Source organism: Pimephales promelas, chromosome 1 (genome assembly GCF_988280905.1).
Source record: "Pimephales promelas chromosome 1, fPimPro1.hap1.1, whole genome shotgun sequence".
Lineage (NCBI taxonomy): Eukaryota > Metazoa > Chordata > Actinopteri > Cypriniformes > Leuciscidae > Pimephales > Pimephales promelas.
In genome coordinates this window covers 23,343,133-23,361,230 of record NC_142769.1, presented here as the reverse complement: position 1 = coordinate 23,361,230, position 18,098 = coordinate 23,343,133, and the positions used below count along the sequence as shown (strand labels likewise).

Sequence of the window (18,098 nt, the reverse complement as noted above, 5' to 3'; positions counted from 1 at the left end):
CCGACTCCTCCTTCTCCATCTTTCTTCCCTCACTCGCGCTCCCGCTCTCACTCTGCTGGGTATGGCATGTATGTGAGCGGGTGCACTCCTGTTTACATGCATGCCTGCATCTGGGACAGACTCTCATGTATTCTGTGGACTGTAGCTGCTCGTGCTCCACACAGTGAGAATTTTCTGGACCCTTTTTTTGCTTTGAGGAATTGTTTGTCGTTTTTGTTGTTCCTCTCACTCATGAAATTCTTCAAAGGCCTCCTGTGTGCCACCCTGCCACTCTGGAGAGATTCGGATCCAAGCTGCACTCCGGCAGAATGGAATTGCCAAATTTAGACTCCACCGCATGACGTTTCTGGTAAGAGCAGTTTGCATTCAGTGCCAGAGAAGCGTCTCGAGAACTCTGAGATCCTGTAAAGGGCTGAAAGGGGGATATGAGAATTTTGGGAATTGGGAATTTTAGGTAGGAAATGTGTCCGAGATGGATAGTGCACAGGCTTAGAGAGATAGATGCTGAATAATGCTTCTTAACCGGACATGGGACCAAATACTGTGGACTGTCAGTGCAGAGGGAGGGGGTCATTTGTTACAAATGAATATCTGTCCGTGTAAGCATTTATGCATATTTTCACCTGCACTGTTTCTAAAAAAATCTTTATCATAAGCTAAGCCCCCCCCCCCCCCCCCCCCCTTTTTTTTAATGAGTATTTTACATGGCCAGGATAAAATACATGTTGTCTGTGGTGCAGGCTTGTATGTATGCTAGACTTCTGAGTGTATCTTTGGTGCTGTTGTCATGGTTTATAACTCAAGGCTCTTTATTTTGCAAGATGCATTATGAAAGAAAATAATGTACTGCTTTCGATGCGTTTGAGTCTTTAATTCACAGACCTCATTATAGAGCCTTTTTTTATCTCTCTCTCTCTCACTCACTTTCTCTCTCACACATTTACTAATTCATTCCTCTCTTTCTTGCTCTCTTTTTCCTATCTCCCTGTTTTACTGCTTGGAAGCAACTTCCTCCGAAGCTAATGTGCCGTTTAAAGGAATAACAACATTACCCTTAATTTCTTAATCTTGGCAAGCTGTCAAAAATGCATTAAGAGGAGCCTTACTGGATACATCAAAGATTCATGTTATCTCAGTGTTCTCATTGGTTTCTTTTACAGCTGTCAGATCCCTCTATCCATAGTTTCTTATGTAAATGTGCATTGTCAGTGCATATCTATAAAACTAAATAAATAAATAAAAAAACATACATTTTGATATCATTAGTCATCATACATTGAGGCTAAAAAAATGTTCAGACAAGGTGTGAGCCGATTCTCGGATTCAAATCTAAGACACCATGTGCTCTGCAAAAAGGGTTATCCATCAAAACACAATGCATCTACAATATATGCGTATAGGCTTGTGTTGGATAGGAAGACTAGAACATGAAACAACTGCATGGCAACAGTATCCTGGCCACATTCTGAAGATGCTGTAGCTGCCAGCGGAGAAATCCAGGCCAAAACATAATGCCATGGCTAAAAATTCAGCACTGAATAGTGATACAAATAAGACAGCCTATACATTGAGATATGTTTCAGTATTCAAATGATTATGTTAAAAGGCAATCTCCCCATCGAGCAGATTCTCAGTTGGTGGCAATAGCCATTATGATAATGCTGCAGTCTGATAACAAACAGAAGATGAAACAAGATAAGGCAGTGCTACAGGAGAACTGCATCACTTCACGCTTCTGTGCCATGCGTTCACACATAGATTAGACCCTGTGCCTCTCAGCCCCTGGTTTTCACAGCTTTTGAATAAGATGCAGCCCAGGCAGTAAAAAGGGGCCGAAATCCCCAAAATCATTGAAATTCAGATCCTTTCCGATTGCGAACACGCCACATCCCTCTCTGCCTTTCTATTCATTCTCTTCTTTACGCTTTTTTAAGCACTCAGTGAGGGCCTCCTTTTCAGACGTGGCATAGATAGACAGACCAGGCGTGCATTTGTCCCCATTGTGAAGGGATGCAAGAATCGGACGCCATCAGCGCAGCAGTTCGTTTCTGTCACACAAAATGAGGGACTAGTGAAATAGGGCTGTACATAGCAGGAAAGCCAGCAAGAGGCTGCTGTGAGAGGCGACCGAGTGACATATCAGACAGCGCACAGTCACTCCAGCCTCTCACAAATGTATTCAGAAGGTCACAGAGTCGCTTCACTGCAGCAGACTCATCCATTAAAATTTAATCATAAGAGCTTTGTGTAAAAAGTAGAAAAATATAAGACCAGGCCCGTGCCTTACTTTATTGCCATGCCGTTTGTGAGGGTTACATTGATTATGCTTACATCTTTGAAGAAATGCTATCTGTCGTTTTTTGAGAAGTTGGTGTCGTATCTCCACTCATCATCTGGGTGGCTGCTGATGGCAAAATTTGCGCCTTGTGAAAGACGAGAGGAAGATATCATTGATTGTATCAGTCAGAGTAATCAAATTATTAGCCTCGGATGGAGTGGTCAGAGGAACAATGCCAGCATAATTCAGGAAGCTCGAGGCTGATTATCCCGTGGCTAATTTCGTGAGATAAGCCCCTTCCTAATAGAACCATTGATAAAGAACTCCAAGGAGCTCAGCTTGAGCTAGATTGCTTTTGGGATTACGGGTGTCCTATATTCTCTCCACATTTTCTCTCTTCTTTTGTTTCAATTAAACCCAAAACAAAGAGCCCTGTGTTTAAAAGAGGAAGAGTGGTTGGAGTAATTACCAGCTTTGCCTGCTGGTCGCGGTGAATTTAAAGTGAATCTCAAGAGCATTAATGAGGAATGAAAAACACTTTATGGAATTATTATTAACCGTTACCGGAAAGCTGAGGGGAGGATTGACGTGGGACTGGGCCCAATTAGACTTCGCACCATGACAAGGTACCTGACAGCAGCCGTATCTTTGGAAATTTAACCAGACCATGGGGTGAAATAACATATAGGGCCCTATCTCGCACCCGGCGCAAATGACTTTATACACAAACGCATGAGTCATTCCTATTTTGCACGCGCGCAAAGCGGGATTTTTCCCTCAAAAGACGCCTGTCGGTAAACTAGGGAATGAACTTGCGCTCCCTGGGCGGATCGGCGCAAAAAGGAGGCGTGTTTCGGCGCAAACATTCCCTGGTGCTATTTTACACTTCCAGAAAACAATTGCGCCACTGATCAGAAAAAAACCTGGTCTAAAGTCAGTGGCGCGTTGCGCGTTGTTCATAATGCTATTTTAAGCGCGTATGCTTGGCCATAATGTAGTGGGTGCATAACGTGCATACACTTTGATTCTCTCATCAACACAGATGCAGCAGTTTTTATTTTTACTAATCATACATTATAACAAGGAAATATTTTAAAACACATGAGGAAAATCATTGTGCTTTACATGAAGATGAAAAAAACATATTACCCATTTTTTAAGGCTAATTGTACTCGTAGGCTACTAAAGGATCAGACCTGTTTGCCCAATAGTGGCAAGAAACATACGTATATAATGTTTAACCGACGCTGATGTGCGAGAGTTTCTCCCATCCCCATACAACGTCACTTCTCTGTCTTTTAACTGCACTGACAAGAACGTCGCTCTCATCGGCTGTGAACGGTCCTGGCACGCGCCTGGAAAACCCGCCGTTATAATAACAATCCGTCATGCAACATGCGCACCTGTTCTTAAAGGGTATGTTGGATGGCGCTCTGATTGGTTTATTTCATGTTACGCCCAAACCACACCTATGAATAATGAAGCTACTTCTGACCAACCCCTTTTAGATTTGCGCCAGGCGCAAGAGGCATTTATCCCGCCGGGAAAATAGCAACAGCGCCGAGACCTGCCCACAAAATTACTTGCGTTTTGACACTTGCGTTTCAGATCGTTAAAATAGGGCCCATAATGTTTCAGCCAGCTGATAAGAGGGCACATGCTTGATGCAGCTTGCAAAGAATAGATGCGTTTTATTGTCAAGAGACAGAAACACAGTGCATCTGTTTCATTACCAGCCCTTGAAGGATGCTTATTTAAACTGCAACCATCACATATTGCTCCATTGGCAGTTAGTCAGTAGACCAATATTCGGATGACAGGTCGTAACTCATTTTAATCGCAACCATGCTTGGAGTTGAAACATTCATGTCATTTACTCAATTTATGATTGCATGAAGCTTCCAGGCCACCAGTCGGCACCATGAAGAGTGTTGCTCTCGGTCTGAACCGTCTTTTCTATGGCGGTTTTCGTTTTTGCTTCAAATTTAAATGCTTTTAGAGTACAAGCCCTGTGAAGTCATGGGAAATATGTATTCAGTTAAAATGACACTATATAGTCTTGTTACAGCATGTAATGCTGAATTTATATTACAAAGTGTCCATAGTATATTCCTCTCAATGTGAAAGCCTCGCTTTGACAGTTCGGTCATACCCTTTGTTTGAATGGTATAAATTTCAGCGCAGTACTTGACATTGTCGCTTCAATAAGTCTAGAGTTCTCTATGTTTCAACATCAAGGATCCTGTTAGTTTTTCCTTTAGTGGTATGTAGCTTTCCAAACCTTGGGCTTTGATCTAAATCTTACTGTCATCAAAAACAAGATCAAAAGAGAGGAGTCAAATGGAAGCAAATGGTTGGAAGATGCATTTCTGCTTTGAATGCTGAATCGTAGGCTTAAAACCCAAGCTGATTTGGTATACGAAGATGTTTGTGGGGTAGGAAAAAGACAAATATATGGGGCAAGCAGGGCTGATTATTGATTTAGCTCAGGTCCTCACTGATTAACTGCTGTTGTAAATACCGATAAAGACACCTGCTTATGTTGTGATGAATGGTTGTGACTTGATTTGCTACTCACAACTTGAGCTGCCTTAACACTATTTTCAGTGACCTATCAGTTGGACTATAGGTACAACATAAGCAAAGTTGACAGTCATCCCACACATCCTGATTTTGCTGAGTAAGGCTACGTTCACTCAGCAAGCCTTGGTGCTCCATTCCGAATTATTGCTCAAATCCAATTTTTTTTTTGTATAGGTATTCACATTGTTGTTTTAAATGTGGCATATATCAGATTCCAGTGCAGACCATGGTCCTGAACTGGGTAACACTTTAGAATACGGTTCCTTCGTTAATGAATAACTACACAAGAACCAATATGTAACACAATATTAACAATCTAGTAACTATTATTAACTAACAAGAAACTCTGATTAACAAATTAGTAAGTAATAGCGCACAGACGAAAGTGGTAGTTCACTATTAACTAATTAATAACTTCTATTTTTTTAACACTTCCCAGAGAACTGAAAAAGTTTATTAACAATCTAGTAATGACTATTAACTAAAAGAAACTCTTATTAACGAATTAGCAAGTAATAGCTCACAGATGAAAGTGTTACTAGTAACTCCTGTGGGAATTACTAATTATTTGGATTCGTATTATAAAGTGAAGATCATTGCAACTAACTAGTAATGACTCAAGTGTTACTACATGATCTAGTCATGATTTGTGCAACCATTTGAGATTTTTGGTGAACTTTAGTATACTTTTAGAAAATGTCTTTAGTAACACTTGAGTCATTACTAGTTAGTTCCAATGATCTTCACTTTATAATACAAATCCAAATAATTAGTAATTTCCACAGAAGTATCTAGTAACACTTTCATCTGTGAGCTATTACTTACTAATTCGTTAATAAGAGTTTCTTATTATTAATAAACTTTTTCAGTAGTTCCCTGGGAAGTATTAAAAAAAATAGTAGTTATTGATTAGTTAATAGTGAACTACCACTTTCGTCTGTGCGCTATTACTTACTAGTTTGTTAATCAGAGTTTCTTGTTAGTTAATAATAGTTCCTAGATTGTTAATATTGTGTTACTCATTGGTTCTTGTGTAGTTATTCATTAACGAAGGAACCTAAAGTGTTACCCTGAACTGACCTGTATTCGCAAAAGAACGATAAAAAGACGTCACTCAGCATGCTGTCATACGGAAGTAAACACTTAGGACATTAAAGTAAGTTTATTTATAGAGTGATCTGCCAGCGAATTTATGCGCAGGCATTATATATATAAAAAAAAACAAAGACGAGGATGTGAAAAAAGAGAGCTGAGTTTTTAAACATTTATGTGTTTTGCTTGAATGAGCTGTCACTGTAATATTAGCTCTGACAAATCACTGTCCCTCACTGACTACCTATCGCAACTGTCTTGATAATTTTGGTTATTTCACAAGTTCACACTCACAAATAAGTTAGATAGAATAAATGCGTATTTGGCATGCTGTCCGAGGAGAGGGCTCCGGGTTAGGTATTAGGCCTAGAGTACTCCTCCCGTATTGCTGGCTGTGAAAGAATAAGCCAAGAGTCAAGAGTCAGGGTGGTGGAGGGATGCTGAAACTGTCAAGGAATGTTGGGTGAGTTGACAGAGAGTATATATACAGTATATATACATATATATATGAAGAGTTCAGATGCAAAAGCCTCTAAATGCCATTTGAAATTTTCCTCTTTAATGATGATTTTTACCAAACTTGTATATTTAAGTTCAGTAATTTCACTTAAATGGCAATGATAATTACCTATTAATTGTTATTAAGGTGAAATTACTGAACTTAAATATACAAGTTTGATAAAAATCATCATTAAAGAAGAACATTTCAAATGGCATTTTAGAGGCTTTTGCATCTGAACTCTTCATATGCTTCCTCTGAACGTATAGCCTTAGACGCGTTCCTGACTCAACATATTTTGTTGACCCTGGGACAACATTCCAATCTGAACATTTAAACATAACCATATCTTACACCTAAACCTAACCCTACCCATAACTTATCCCTAAAATCAGAGAAAAATGATGAATAGCACAAATGTAGAAGCACCTAACCCTGGTTGTAAGCCTAAACTTGACATAAACTGTAAACTTGTCCCTCAAATCTGATTGGTTGATTGGAATGTTGTTCCAGGATGGGGTCAATGATGGCGTAGAACTTCGGCGAGCCAATGTAACTGTATCCATAACATTTTCCTTTACATTTATGTTTTAAATGATCAGGGTATAAATGAATAGAACATTCCAGACACAGAGCAAATGGGTCACCCGTGCCATTTCACAACCAGATTGCATGAGAGCAGACTAATTACCAGCAATTTAGCAAATAACTATTTATGTATTGGGAATATTTGGATAGCTGTTAACCACTGATTCGCTTCATACTGTGAAATGTGTGCAGTGTGATCAGGGATACCAGAGAGAGAGAGAAAGAGAGAGCGACAGGCAGAAAGAAAGGGATGATGCATAAATAGATAGGAAAAAGGAACAAAATGAACTCCCTTAGGCCAGTATATCCAATTAGTTGCTGCACTCTATATTCGCTTTACTTTCAACTCACAGTAGCTTTCTATTACACTTTTGTGCCTATTATAAAACATTATGCTTCGTGGTATATCATTTGCCAGCACAAATGAATAATTATTTAATCCATCTCTAAAATAATTTATTAGCAATCAAAGCAAAATTAAACATTTTCTAATTGTATTTTTTTTTACTTGTGGCTCACATCATGCAGATCATCATCTTGTGTGTATTCTTCCTGTGTTTATATTTATGCATTTCAAATAAGTAGAAATATAAGCCCTTTTATGATTTATGAATGATGCATTTTAATTTTAAAGCCTACAAAATTGTTTTTATGCGCTAAAACAGCAACCTGAATCAGTGTTTAATCTGTTTTATAGCATAAATATTCAAAAAATTACATAATGATAAATTACCCCACCATTAAAAAATTAAATTATTCTTTAAGCACAGCCCTGCTGTTTACTGTAAATGTTTTTTTTCCTCCCCCAAAGTCTAACTCTCTGGAGATCAAAAGAGGTTATTAATTACTATGTAAAACATTGTTGTTTCATGATTTTTGTATCTAAACTGGGAGTTAAATCCCTGAATGAAGCACTCATTTGTGTTACATAGTGAGAACAGAGTGCCACTTGAAATGCATAGTACACAATAAAGCCAATGCACTTAAAGTCGTCATGTAACGGAAGCTGAGATTTTTTCCTTGTTGTGACGTATATCCGAGTGAAGCGGCTTCTGAAATTAGAAAAAAACATGTATGGTGGGGCTTGATTTCGTCCTTCGGGAATTGATTGGATCGTTGGAGGCTGGGCGTTGCAAACAAAATGGAGGCAGATTTGATTGCCAGCAAATGCCACATTCAGTCTGAGAGGCAAGGGTAATGTACTTGATTAAATATTATAAGGGTACATGAATTGAAACAAAATAATGAAGTGCACAGATAAATCATTTAAAAAACACTACATAAAAAGAAGATTTGTCAAATTTGATTTCATGCCGACTTTAAAACATACAAGTATGAATGTAGGAAGCAGAAACTGAGAAACAATGAAAAATATCCATAGTTAAACAGTGTTGATACAGTGTGAATTTGAAAATATTGTTTTAAAAATGGCCAAAATTACAAACAGTACAAATGAATGGGTCTTTTGTCATTTTGAAACCTTAAATTGGGTCTATATTGAATATAAAACTCAAATATCTGCAAGTGGGTCACTCACAAGCTTTGCTTATTTGTCTTGTTTGGTCAAGCCGAGGCTCACTGCCAAGGTCAAGAGTACGACGGTGAACAGGGAGAGAAAATAGAGAGGCTGCGTAGATGGTCCGACGTGATATTTTTTCCTCAAGGTTATCGCCAGGATGAAACAGAGGGGATGGAGTGGGAGAGAGAGCAGGATGATGGACCTTTGGGTTGAATTACATTTGTACATGAGTGGGAGAGACAGAATACCATCCAGTGAGCACTCAAACACATGAGCGGTGTAACACGAAAATATAAAAATCAATTCAACTGATGTGGTTTCAGATGACGATGAATCTTGATATCGCCGTGACGGGCGTGTTTAGTTCCGTCGGTGTAATAACCCTTGAAACAATATGTCCCTGAAAAACAATTGTTTGTTGTTGACAAAGGTAAATACTCATATTTGCTAAGAGCTTCAGCCTTAAACATTAATTTCTCTGTGAGGGTCTCTAGCTTAAACAGATAAATAGCTCGGTTTCCCAACGTTGGAGGCAGAATTGATTTTGCCCTCTAGCTTGACAGATAGCTCTGAAAGTAACAAATATAGAAGAGGACACATCTTTGAAGCGCAACACTTATTAACTTCACGAGTGTTGGGAAGGTGCAGTAATCTAAAAGTGATCTAGGCCTCCATTAGCAGAGGAAGGAGGCATCAGTCGGAAGACACCTTGTGAAAAAGAAGCCTCGCTAATTCCTCCCACATGCTGACAACAGATAATTGAAAAGTAAGGCTGCACACCCTTTCATTATTAACCGGAAATGGACTTGTCAATTAACTAGCTCATATTTCATTGAACTTGATTGAACTTAACTGAGCAGTCTTCTGAATTGCGCCTGTCCTTACATTTGAGGGTCCCTCTCTCAGAGGAACACTATGTTAAAATAAATTTTATTTCTTCCCTTCGAGCTAGCGGGCAGGGTTGAATGGGTATGACCTTCCCATGTTACTGAGGGAAAATAACAGAGGAGAAAATGTTATTTCCACCGAAAAGATCTTAGAGAGCAAGCCGCTTTAAAATGGCACGCAGCCTGTCGTGTGACTGAACGCTGGGTGGGTAGTAATTATTAAACAAAGAGAATGCTTAGCGCTGTTCTAAAATGGGAATGTTGATGCATACTCCAGATATCACGCTTTTAATGTAAACAACTGCACATTTGCTTCTTAAGGGAACACTACTTTTATGACAGAGAAGGAAGGCCTTTTAATAGTGAGTTACAGAACTGGCCCGACTTTAAGAATCCAATACAAGTACGCTACTCCCTTTTCCCATATGCAGAATGACTCCCATTGACTGACTACTGTATATTTCTTCAAATCAATCAGGCAAAAGCCACACATTTCTGTCGGAATATATTCCATGCCAGGAACGGTTGGTTACACTAAAGTACCCTGAGGTAGATATGCCTTTTAAGACACAATTCTCTACATGGAAATTCACGCGGGGGTGTTGACTAATAAGATGAGCTATTGACCATGTGAGTGAGTTCACTATATTGAGAATTACACCGTCAATGCAATATTCTGGCAGTGCAACAGAGAGAAGGAGTTTTTTTTCCTTCTTCATACATTATTCATAGTTGCCTGACAGACTTTGATTTGTATGTTTACAGAATGGGAGCTTCCTGAGCGATGATTTAATCTTTTAATTGGATAGTAAATCCAACACTTTGTGTAGTGGCTTTTCAATTGCCATCAGTTGACCACTGAGGCCAAATTAGTTTTAAGGCATTTGCATACCTTAGCATTTGGGCTAAAACAAAGGTTAGAGCGATTAGGAACAAAGATGGAAAACTGTGCGTGTGTGTGCGTAAAAAACGAGAGAAAAAAAGCATTTGTGGTTCTTATTAATTTGACTTTTTTGTTTTTCTTTTATTTAAAATTGTAATTTTCAAATCGCCCATTGGCAAACATTTGCAAATTGCAGGCCAAAAAATAACAGCACAAATGTTTACACTGGGCTTTTCATCACTTGTAAAACAGGTACACATTTCTGAACCATGAGCAGAGCTATTTTCTTTCTGTGGGAGTACTATGTGACACCACAACAGTGAACAAACTACAACATTTTATATATTGGAAGCCATAGCCACGTTTAATTAGGAAAACTGTGATCACACCATAGAGACCCAATGTAATTTTAAAGTGATTTCCATCTGCTTTTCCTTGCGTTTTTTAATTACCAAGCAAATTTGTCAATATTTTTTTTAATGAGGCAGTACCTTTGACCTGTTCTCTCCTCTCAGACAAATCCCCCCAATTATAGATAAAGGTCAAAGGTGGTTGTTTGGCAGATATTCAGGAGACATGCAAATTGAGCTAAAATTTGTATTGCAGGAGATGTCACACATGATAACAGTTTAAACAACCCTGCTGTGCCTAGGGAGGCTTGATGCCTGCTCAGCCGGGGAAGATCGAGATAGATTCAGCGTGATTAAAACATCCCATTCTTGGCAGCTCAGTTTACGTCATGACCTTCACCCTCACACCTCTTCATGCCACACTAGTCGTTTAATCGATGTAGTAATTCTCTCACAGTAGCCTGATCGCTCTGCTCCCCGACTGTATGCAGATCACACTCGATAGATGAATGAGGGATAAGCACCCTTGACAGTAACGGTCCTTTTGATCTGGCTGAGGAGCACTAATATGAAACTGTTATCGTTGAAACTACTCACCTAATTTCACACCGGAACTCAAAAGAAACTTGCAACAACAGACCTGACAACACTCAGAGATGGAATCAGCAAATCTATGCATTAAGTAGACTTTCACTCCCTATTTGCAGGCAGGTTCATTCGATCAAACTAGTCTGGCCTAAGCCGCTTCACAGTGCTGTACTTTTCTCACATAGAACACTCTTTCTGTGTCTTATAGTTTTCAGTGTGGGAAAATAATATTTCATTAAGATATTGTCAAAAGCCATGATAGTAGCTGCCCTTGAGATATTCTATTGCAGATGTGTAAATACGAGTTGGCTAAACATTTTCTATTCATGTTAAAATAATATGCACTCTACTGTTGAACCTACAAAGTATCATTGTATCATTTATGCATCAACTGAGCTTGCAAAAATGTTTTTGAATTCACTGATGCAAGAATTATTTAATTCTGGGTCACTTTCACTTGCTTTACAAATGGGAGTTCCTTAACGTTTAACTAATCAATTATTAAAGCTGCCCTGTCTACTTAACATGATTTGTATTTGATGATTCCCATTTGCAACATCATACCTCATCGAATGCAACTTGTGTGTCATTTTGGCAAATTCTTGAGTTCCTTTGTGTCAATATTTCACGAGTCTCTTCACAAACCCTAAACCAAGATCTAGATCATTCTAAAGCACATCTCTGAAACAGGCTATGAGATTAAGACTGAGCTTAATCAACCAATTTAGGAAGCAACGTTTGAAGGTAAAATAGTAGTGGGCCAAAGTGTATTTAGATTCAACCTGGTCCCCCACACTTCAATTCTACTCTAAATGTGGCCATTAATCATGTTCAATTAAAAAAAAAAAAATCTGATTACCATACATATAAAGTTATTTAAAATGTCCATAATAATAGACATTTGGTTCAAAGGCCAGATAATAATAAGAATTCAATATTTAAATTCTGTGGTTTAAATAAGTCATTGCAGATTAATTCCCCTTGCTGTAATGGTTTTTTTTTTCAATATAGTTTACCATCTATTTATGTAGTTTTAAGTTATAACTACACTAGTTAGAATAATGCCCTGCTTCATTTCAAAGGAATATTTGATTATTAATTATTTTTATTTAAATTGTGACTAGGCCTACAATTTCTACTGTTTTGTGTATTCTCGAGGTTGCATTGAACCTACAGTAGTACGCAAAAAATGTATCTTTAGCACTAGAATGCAAAAAAATGCCATTAGCCATCAAAAGAATGTAAAATATAAATGACATGTCAACATATGCCCATCTACAGTATATAGTGTATATAAATATATCTGTGGCTATACTTCTCTATGGCCAGTGTTGTTTATGGCTATTTTCTTTTTCTCATACAGTTGTTTACGTTTTAATGCCTCTGTTATATCGTTAATCAAAGCTCTGAGTTGCCTTTCCGCAGCATGTTCCAGTGCAGTAGTCTGTTACATATTTTAAAGCGTCAGCATTTCCTCCAACACCATCTCTTGCTATTTTAAGAACAGGAGCAATATGATTGTCTCTCAGTTCCTTTGCTTTTTTTTCTTTCTTGTGGAATGAACTTTATCCATGTTGTGACCCAATCTCTCTACTTTTTTTCTCAGCAGGTTACCATCAAAATGGTGGCCAGAGAGGCAAGTGGGCACAGCTACCTTGTGGCATGCTGGCAGCCTATTCTTATCCTGATGCTGGGTACCGTGCTGTCCGGCTCTGCCACTGGCTGCCCCTCTCGCTGTGAGTGCAGTGCCCAAGAGCGCTCGGTTGTGTGTCATCGGCGGAAGCTGATCTCCCTCCCCGAGGGAATTCCCATTGACACACGACTGTTAGATCTGAGCAAGAACCGCTTGAAAGCCATCAACCCCGAGGAATTTCTCAATTACCCACACCTGGAGGAGCTACAGCTTAATGAGAATATCATTTCCATCATTGAACCAGGGGCCTTCATCAACCTCCTTGGCTTGCGAACTCTGGGACTACGCAACAACAAGCTGAAGTTGATTCAACAGGGTGTTTTCACTGGCCTCAGTAACCTCACTCGGTTAGATATTAGTGAGAATAAAATTGTTATACTGTTGGACAACGTGTTTCAAGACCTCTACAACCTGAAAGAGCTGGAGGTGGGGGACAACGACCTGGTGTTCATCTCTCACAGAGCTTTTCATGGCCTCAGCAGCCTAGAGCAGCTCACTATGGAAAGATGCAACCTGACCTCTGTGCCAACAGAGGCCTTCAGTCATCTTCACAACCTGATGATCCTCAGGCTGCGGCATCTGAACATCAACATCATTCGAGACTTTTCCTTCAGGAGGCTTTATCGACTCAAAGTCTTAGAGATAGCGAACTGGCCTCTTTTAGAAACCTTGACCGCAAAGTCCCTCCATGGACTCAACATCACAACCTTGAGCATCACAAATTGCAATCTCACTGCCGTCCCTTACGTGGCCATCCAGCACCTGGTTTACCTTCGATTTTTCAACCTGTCCTTCAATCCGATTGAGGTTGTGGAGGGCAACAAAATGCACAATTTGCTGAGGCTCCAGGCTTTTCACTTGGTTGGGGGCCGTCTAGTCAGCATCGAGCCTTATTCGTTCAGAGGACTCAACTACCTTCGGGTTCTCAATGTATCCAGCAATAGTTTAAGCACTTTAGAGGAGTCTGCCTTTCACTCGGTCGGCAATCTGGAGACGCTGGCTCTTCATGACAACCCCTTGGCATGTGACTGTCGTCTCCTCTGGGTCTTTCGCCGTAGATGGAGACTTAATTTCAACCGCCAGCAGCCATCTTGTGAAATGCCAGAGTTTTTGCAGGGTAAAGAGTTTAAAGACTTCCCAGATGTTCTCCCTGCAAATTATTTTACTTGTCAGAAATCTAAGATCCGAGATCACAAAGCCATTCATAGATTTGTGGATGAGGGGACCACGGTCCAATTTCCTTGCCAAGCAGATGGAGACCCTGCTCCCATGATTATGTGGCAGTCTCCAAAAAAGCAATTTATCACTACTAAAAGCATTGGCCGGCTGTCGGTATCTCCTGATGGCACTCTAGAGGTTAGATATGCCCAAATCCAAGACAATGGCACATACACATGCGTTGCTGTCAATGCAGGGGGTAACGACACCCGTTTGGCTCACCTACACGTTCATAGCTACTCTCCCAATTGGCCCCATCAGCCTAATAAGACCTTTGCCTTCATCTCGAACCAGCCCAATGATAACAGTGCCAATGGAACTGGTGCGATTGATCCCTTTCCCTTCGATATGAAGACTCTCATTATTGCTACCACCATGGGGTTTATCTCTTTCTTGGGAGTGGTGTTGTTCTGTCTGGTGCTCTTGTTCCTCTGGAGTCGAGGGAAAGGCAATGCCAAGCCAAACATTGAAATTGAGTATGTGCCACGGAAAATAGATGGAGAAAGCAGCCCTGCTGAGGGATCTCACAAGATCAGTATGAAGATGATTTAAAAGACTAATCACTATTATGTGTGCATTACGTGAATATGTGTTCTTGACAACAGACCTATCTTGAGGGAAGAAGGAGAGCGTACACTTTGCACCCCTTATGGAATTATAAAAAAGAACAATGTTCTGACAAAAGCCTTTTACATTTTTTTTACAGACTGTACAGATCAATCACACAGGGATTGTGTACTCAAGGGGAAAGCAGACAGGTCATTTGAGGGTTTCACAAATCTGTGTACTTGTTTGGGTAAATGTTGAAAAACATAGTCCTGTTGAAATTTGTGCGAAAGCCAGAATACAGAGGACCGGTATATACCTGTCCTCTTGTCTCTTTTTTTCCTGTACATAAAGATTTCAATGTACATTGGGCAATACAGTGGATGAAGTCAGCCGATCAGACGTTATTGGTTGTTGAGCCTACTGGAGTGCATGTGCTATATCTAGATACATGCAAATTGTATAGGTCTAATTAAATCACTGTAAATTTCCATTACCAACTCTTTATAAGAGATCAATTTGTTTTAAATGATTTATTGATTAGGCTTGACAATCAGTAATATCTCAAAGGTCAAGTATTAATCATTAAATATGGTTTGATGGCGCGATTTCAATTTTGACATCTTACATAGAATCAGAAAGACAGATATAACTTTGAATTTAAAGCCATTTGCTTTGACTGAACATGTGACAAATCTATTGGACCTGTGGTTGTACTCACACTAAACTACTATTCCATCAGACAGATCTCCTTAGTTTTTATTCACCTACTGGTGAAAAGTTTACAATTTTATTGATTTAGTCATCAAAATGTTGTCATTTTGCCATGCTAATGCATTTTCTACCACTCTCGAGAGGCAGGAGTTGCTCAGTAGGTAAATGTGTTCTTTTACACTTACAGTGCTGTTTTTTGGGACAATGGATGGCTGTAAAACATATTAAAATGACAAGCTTTTATACTTCAATGTCTTTGCTCAATTCTTTTGCTCTGCTCTGTGAATTAAACCTTGAGAGCTAGTGAGGTACACAGGAAGATTATTGCAACACTGCTCTAATGTGCAGATAAAACCTTCGCTCTCCCTCCCTCACACACCATATTACTATTCATGAAAAACATCTGAAAACCATATTTTTTCTGTAAATACTCATTTGGGTCTAAGTGGATAGAACACATAACGGTAGTGAGAGTGGATTTGAAATGTTAAATCAACCTAGGATTATAGGTCGTAACCCTATATGCATGAATCTGCTTAATTGGTAATTGGATTAACTCAAAATGCATTAGTTTTGACCCTATATAAAAATTGAGAGTATTGAGAATGGATGCACATAGTGCATGTATGCATACGCAAGTGTGTGATCTGCCGGGACTAGTCTACAATGACAGACTGTTGTGTATTTATTAGCTCTTTTAAATAGTTTTGAGCTTCCTGCAACTCAAAGCCTGCCATTTCCCAATACTCACCACACACACACACACACACACACACACACACACACACACACACAATGACATGCACACATACCATTTGCCTTCTAAAGTGATCTATAACATGTTGCAACAAGTTTTTCTGGATTTCTGGAAAGGATTTCTGGTACAGGATTACACAATCCTCTATTCCAGACTCTAAAAAATACAAACTAGATATGAAGAGTTCAGATGCAAAAGCCTCTAAATGCCATTTGAAATTTTCTTCTTTAATGATGATTTATGTCAAGCTTGTATATTTAAGTTCAGTGATTTCACTTAAATAGCAATGATAATTACCTATTAATTGTTACTGAACTTGAATATACAAGTTTGACAAAAATCATCATTAAAGAAGAAAATTTCAAATGGCATTTAGAGGCTTTTGCATCTGAACTCTTCATATATACAAATTCACATTTATAGATTTTTTTTAAAAACACATTAATTTCATAAATTGAGGTTTCCTAACATCCTAAATAAATTACATAAAATTAATTACTTAGTACAGACAAACTTTATAATTATACATAACATCTTTTGACATGCAAAATGCATCCAGCCTATTCTTAAAGGAATTAATAGAAGGGGAACACACAACTTCATCTGGGAGCTCATTTCATGATTTTACCACACGGAGTGTAAAAAAGTTCTTTCTCTTTTCGGAAATACATGATCTAGGCTAAAGTTTTAACGAATTACCTCTCTCGTACCTGTTTTTCCATAACAAAACCACAAATATCCAGAGATGCTTTTGTTTTTGAATGCACTCGTTTAGACAAAGCTACCAGGGACACAGCCACCGCAAAAATCAGGGACCAACCTGACAACCCATCATTTCTCACAGGAGCATAATGGAAAACGTGTCAGCTGGAGTCTAAGCACAGAGCCCTCATGTTGAAATGGGAAATGATAGTTGTGTAAGATTATCTTCCTGCCCTTTTTCTACCGAGATGACTCTGAAAACAGTTGACCAAATAATGGTCATGTATGAATAATGAGCAAATTCAACAGCAAGGGAGGGAGTGGGAGTGGTGAACATTAATAAGAGAGGAAGTGGAGCATCCAGATGCCAGAGAGAAGACAGGCAAAAAAGAAAAATGGAGATGATTAATATTTAGTCAAATAAGACCATTAAGAACAAAGCCAATATGGAGACTGTGTAATTCAAAAATTGTAAAAATGATTAATTCAGGTTATAATACAAAGCTGGTTAAAATGTAAGCTTACAAAGCTTAACTACAATATAAATTACAATTTAAGAGATAAGGAGGCATATTTCCTCGCTATTGGATTACTCTAGGAACTACAGGATTTTGTCCTTTTTGCTATTCATCTGTTGTATCTCTTTGACCTTGTCTGGAGGTTTCAGAACAGTTTTCACACAACAATTGCACTTTCTTTTAATCTATTTTCTTTCTAGTACATTTCACCAAAAATTTCAAAGAAACGTCAATTGGATTAAAGGTGAAATTTTTAAGAGGAAAGACCGATTTTTTTTTCATTTACAGCTGTGAAAAATCTTGCCACTTTATTCCACTTTATTCATCATGTGGTGTATTCACCCTCCGACTTAAATAACTTGTTCATCTGTCAGCTCACAGTGATAGGATGACGGCTGCATGCAATTTTGGATCGGTAAAAAAAAAATGCTCACACCATCATGACATGACATTTCATGAAATAGGGGATAAATAACTTGACATTTGTTTTGACTTGATTTGATTTGCATTAGATGTATTCTGCAAGGGAAAATACTGAACTTCACATTCACATTGACAGATTCTTTTGACAGACCTTGTTTTTAATAATATTTGCCAATTTGCATTTCTCTTCAGCCTTGTAACAGTGGTCACCAGTAAAATCCAAGGATAAGTTTTTGCACAGATACATTAAATAACTATTG

At 38.7% G+C, this 18,098-nt stretch overlaps 1 protein-coding gene across 2 annotated transcripts; it reads left to right on the top strand.

Moving 5' to 3' along the window:
- Window positions 1-42: 42 nt before the first annotated feature.
- lingo1b (leucine rich repeat and Ig domain containing 1b) lies at window positions 43-14,815 on the top strand. 2 transcript variants are annotated; one of them, XM_039658056.2, is made up of 2 exons: window positions 43-349; window positions 12,877-14,815. In XM_039658056.2, exons 1-2 carry the CDS (start codon window positions 338-340, stop codon window positions 14,728-14,730), a joined length of 1,866 nt encoding a protein of 621 aa, XP_039513990.2. In that variant the 5' UTR covers window positions 43-337; the 3' UTR covers window positions 14,731-14,815. The 2 variants fall into 2 exon arrangements, with proteins under 2 accessions (XP_039513990.2, XP_039513982.2); XM_039658048.2 differs by having other exon boundaries at window positions 65-349; window positions 12,874-14,815.
- Window positions 14,816-18,098: the final 3,283 nt, after the last annotated feature.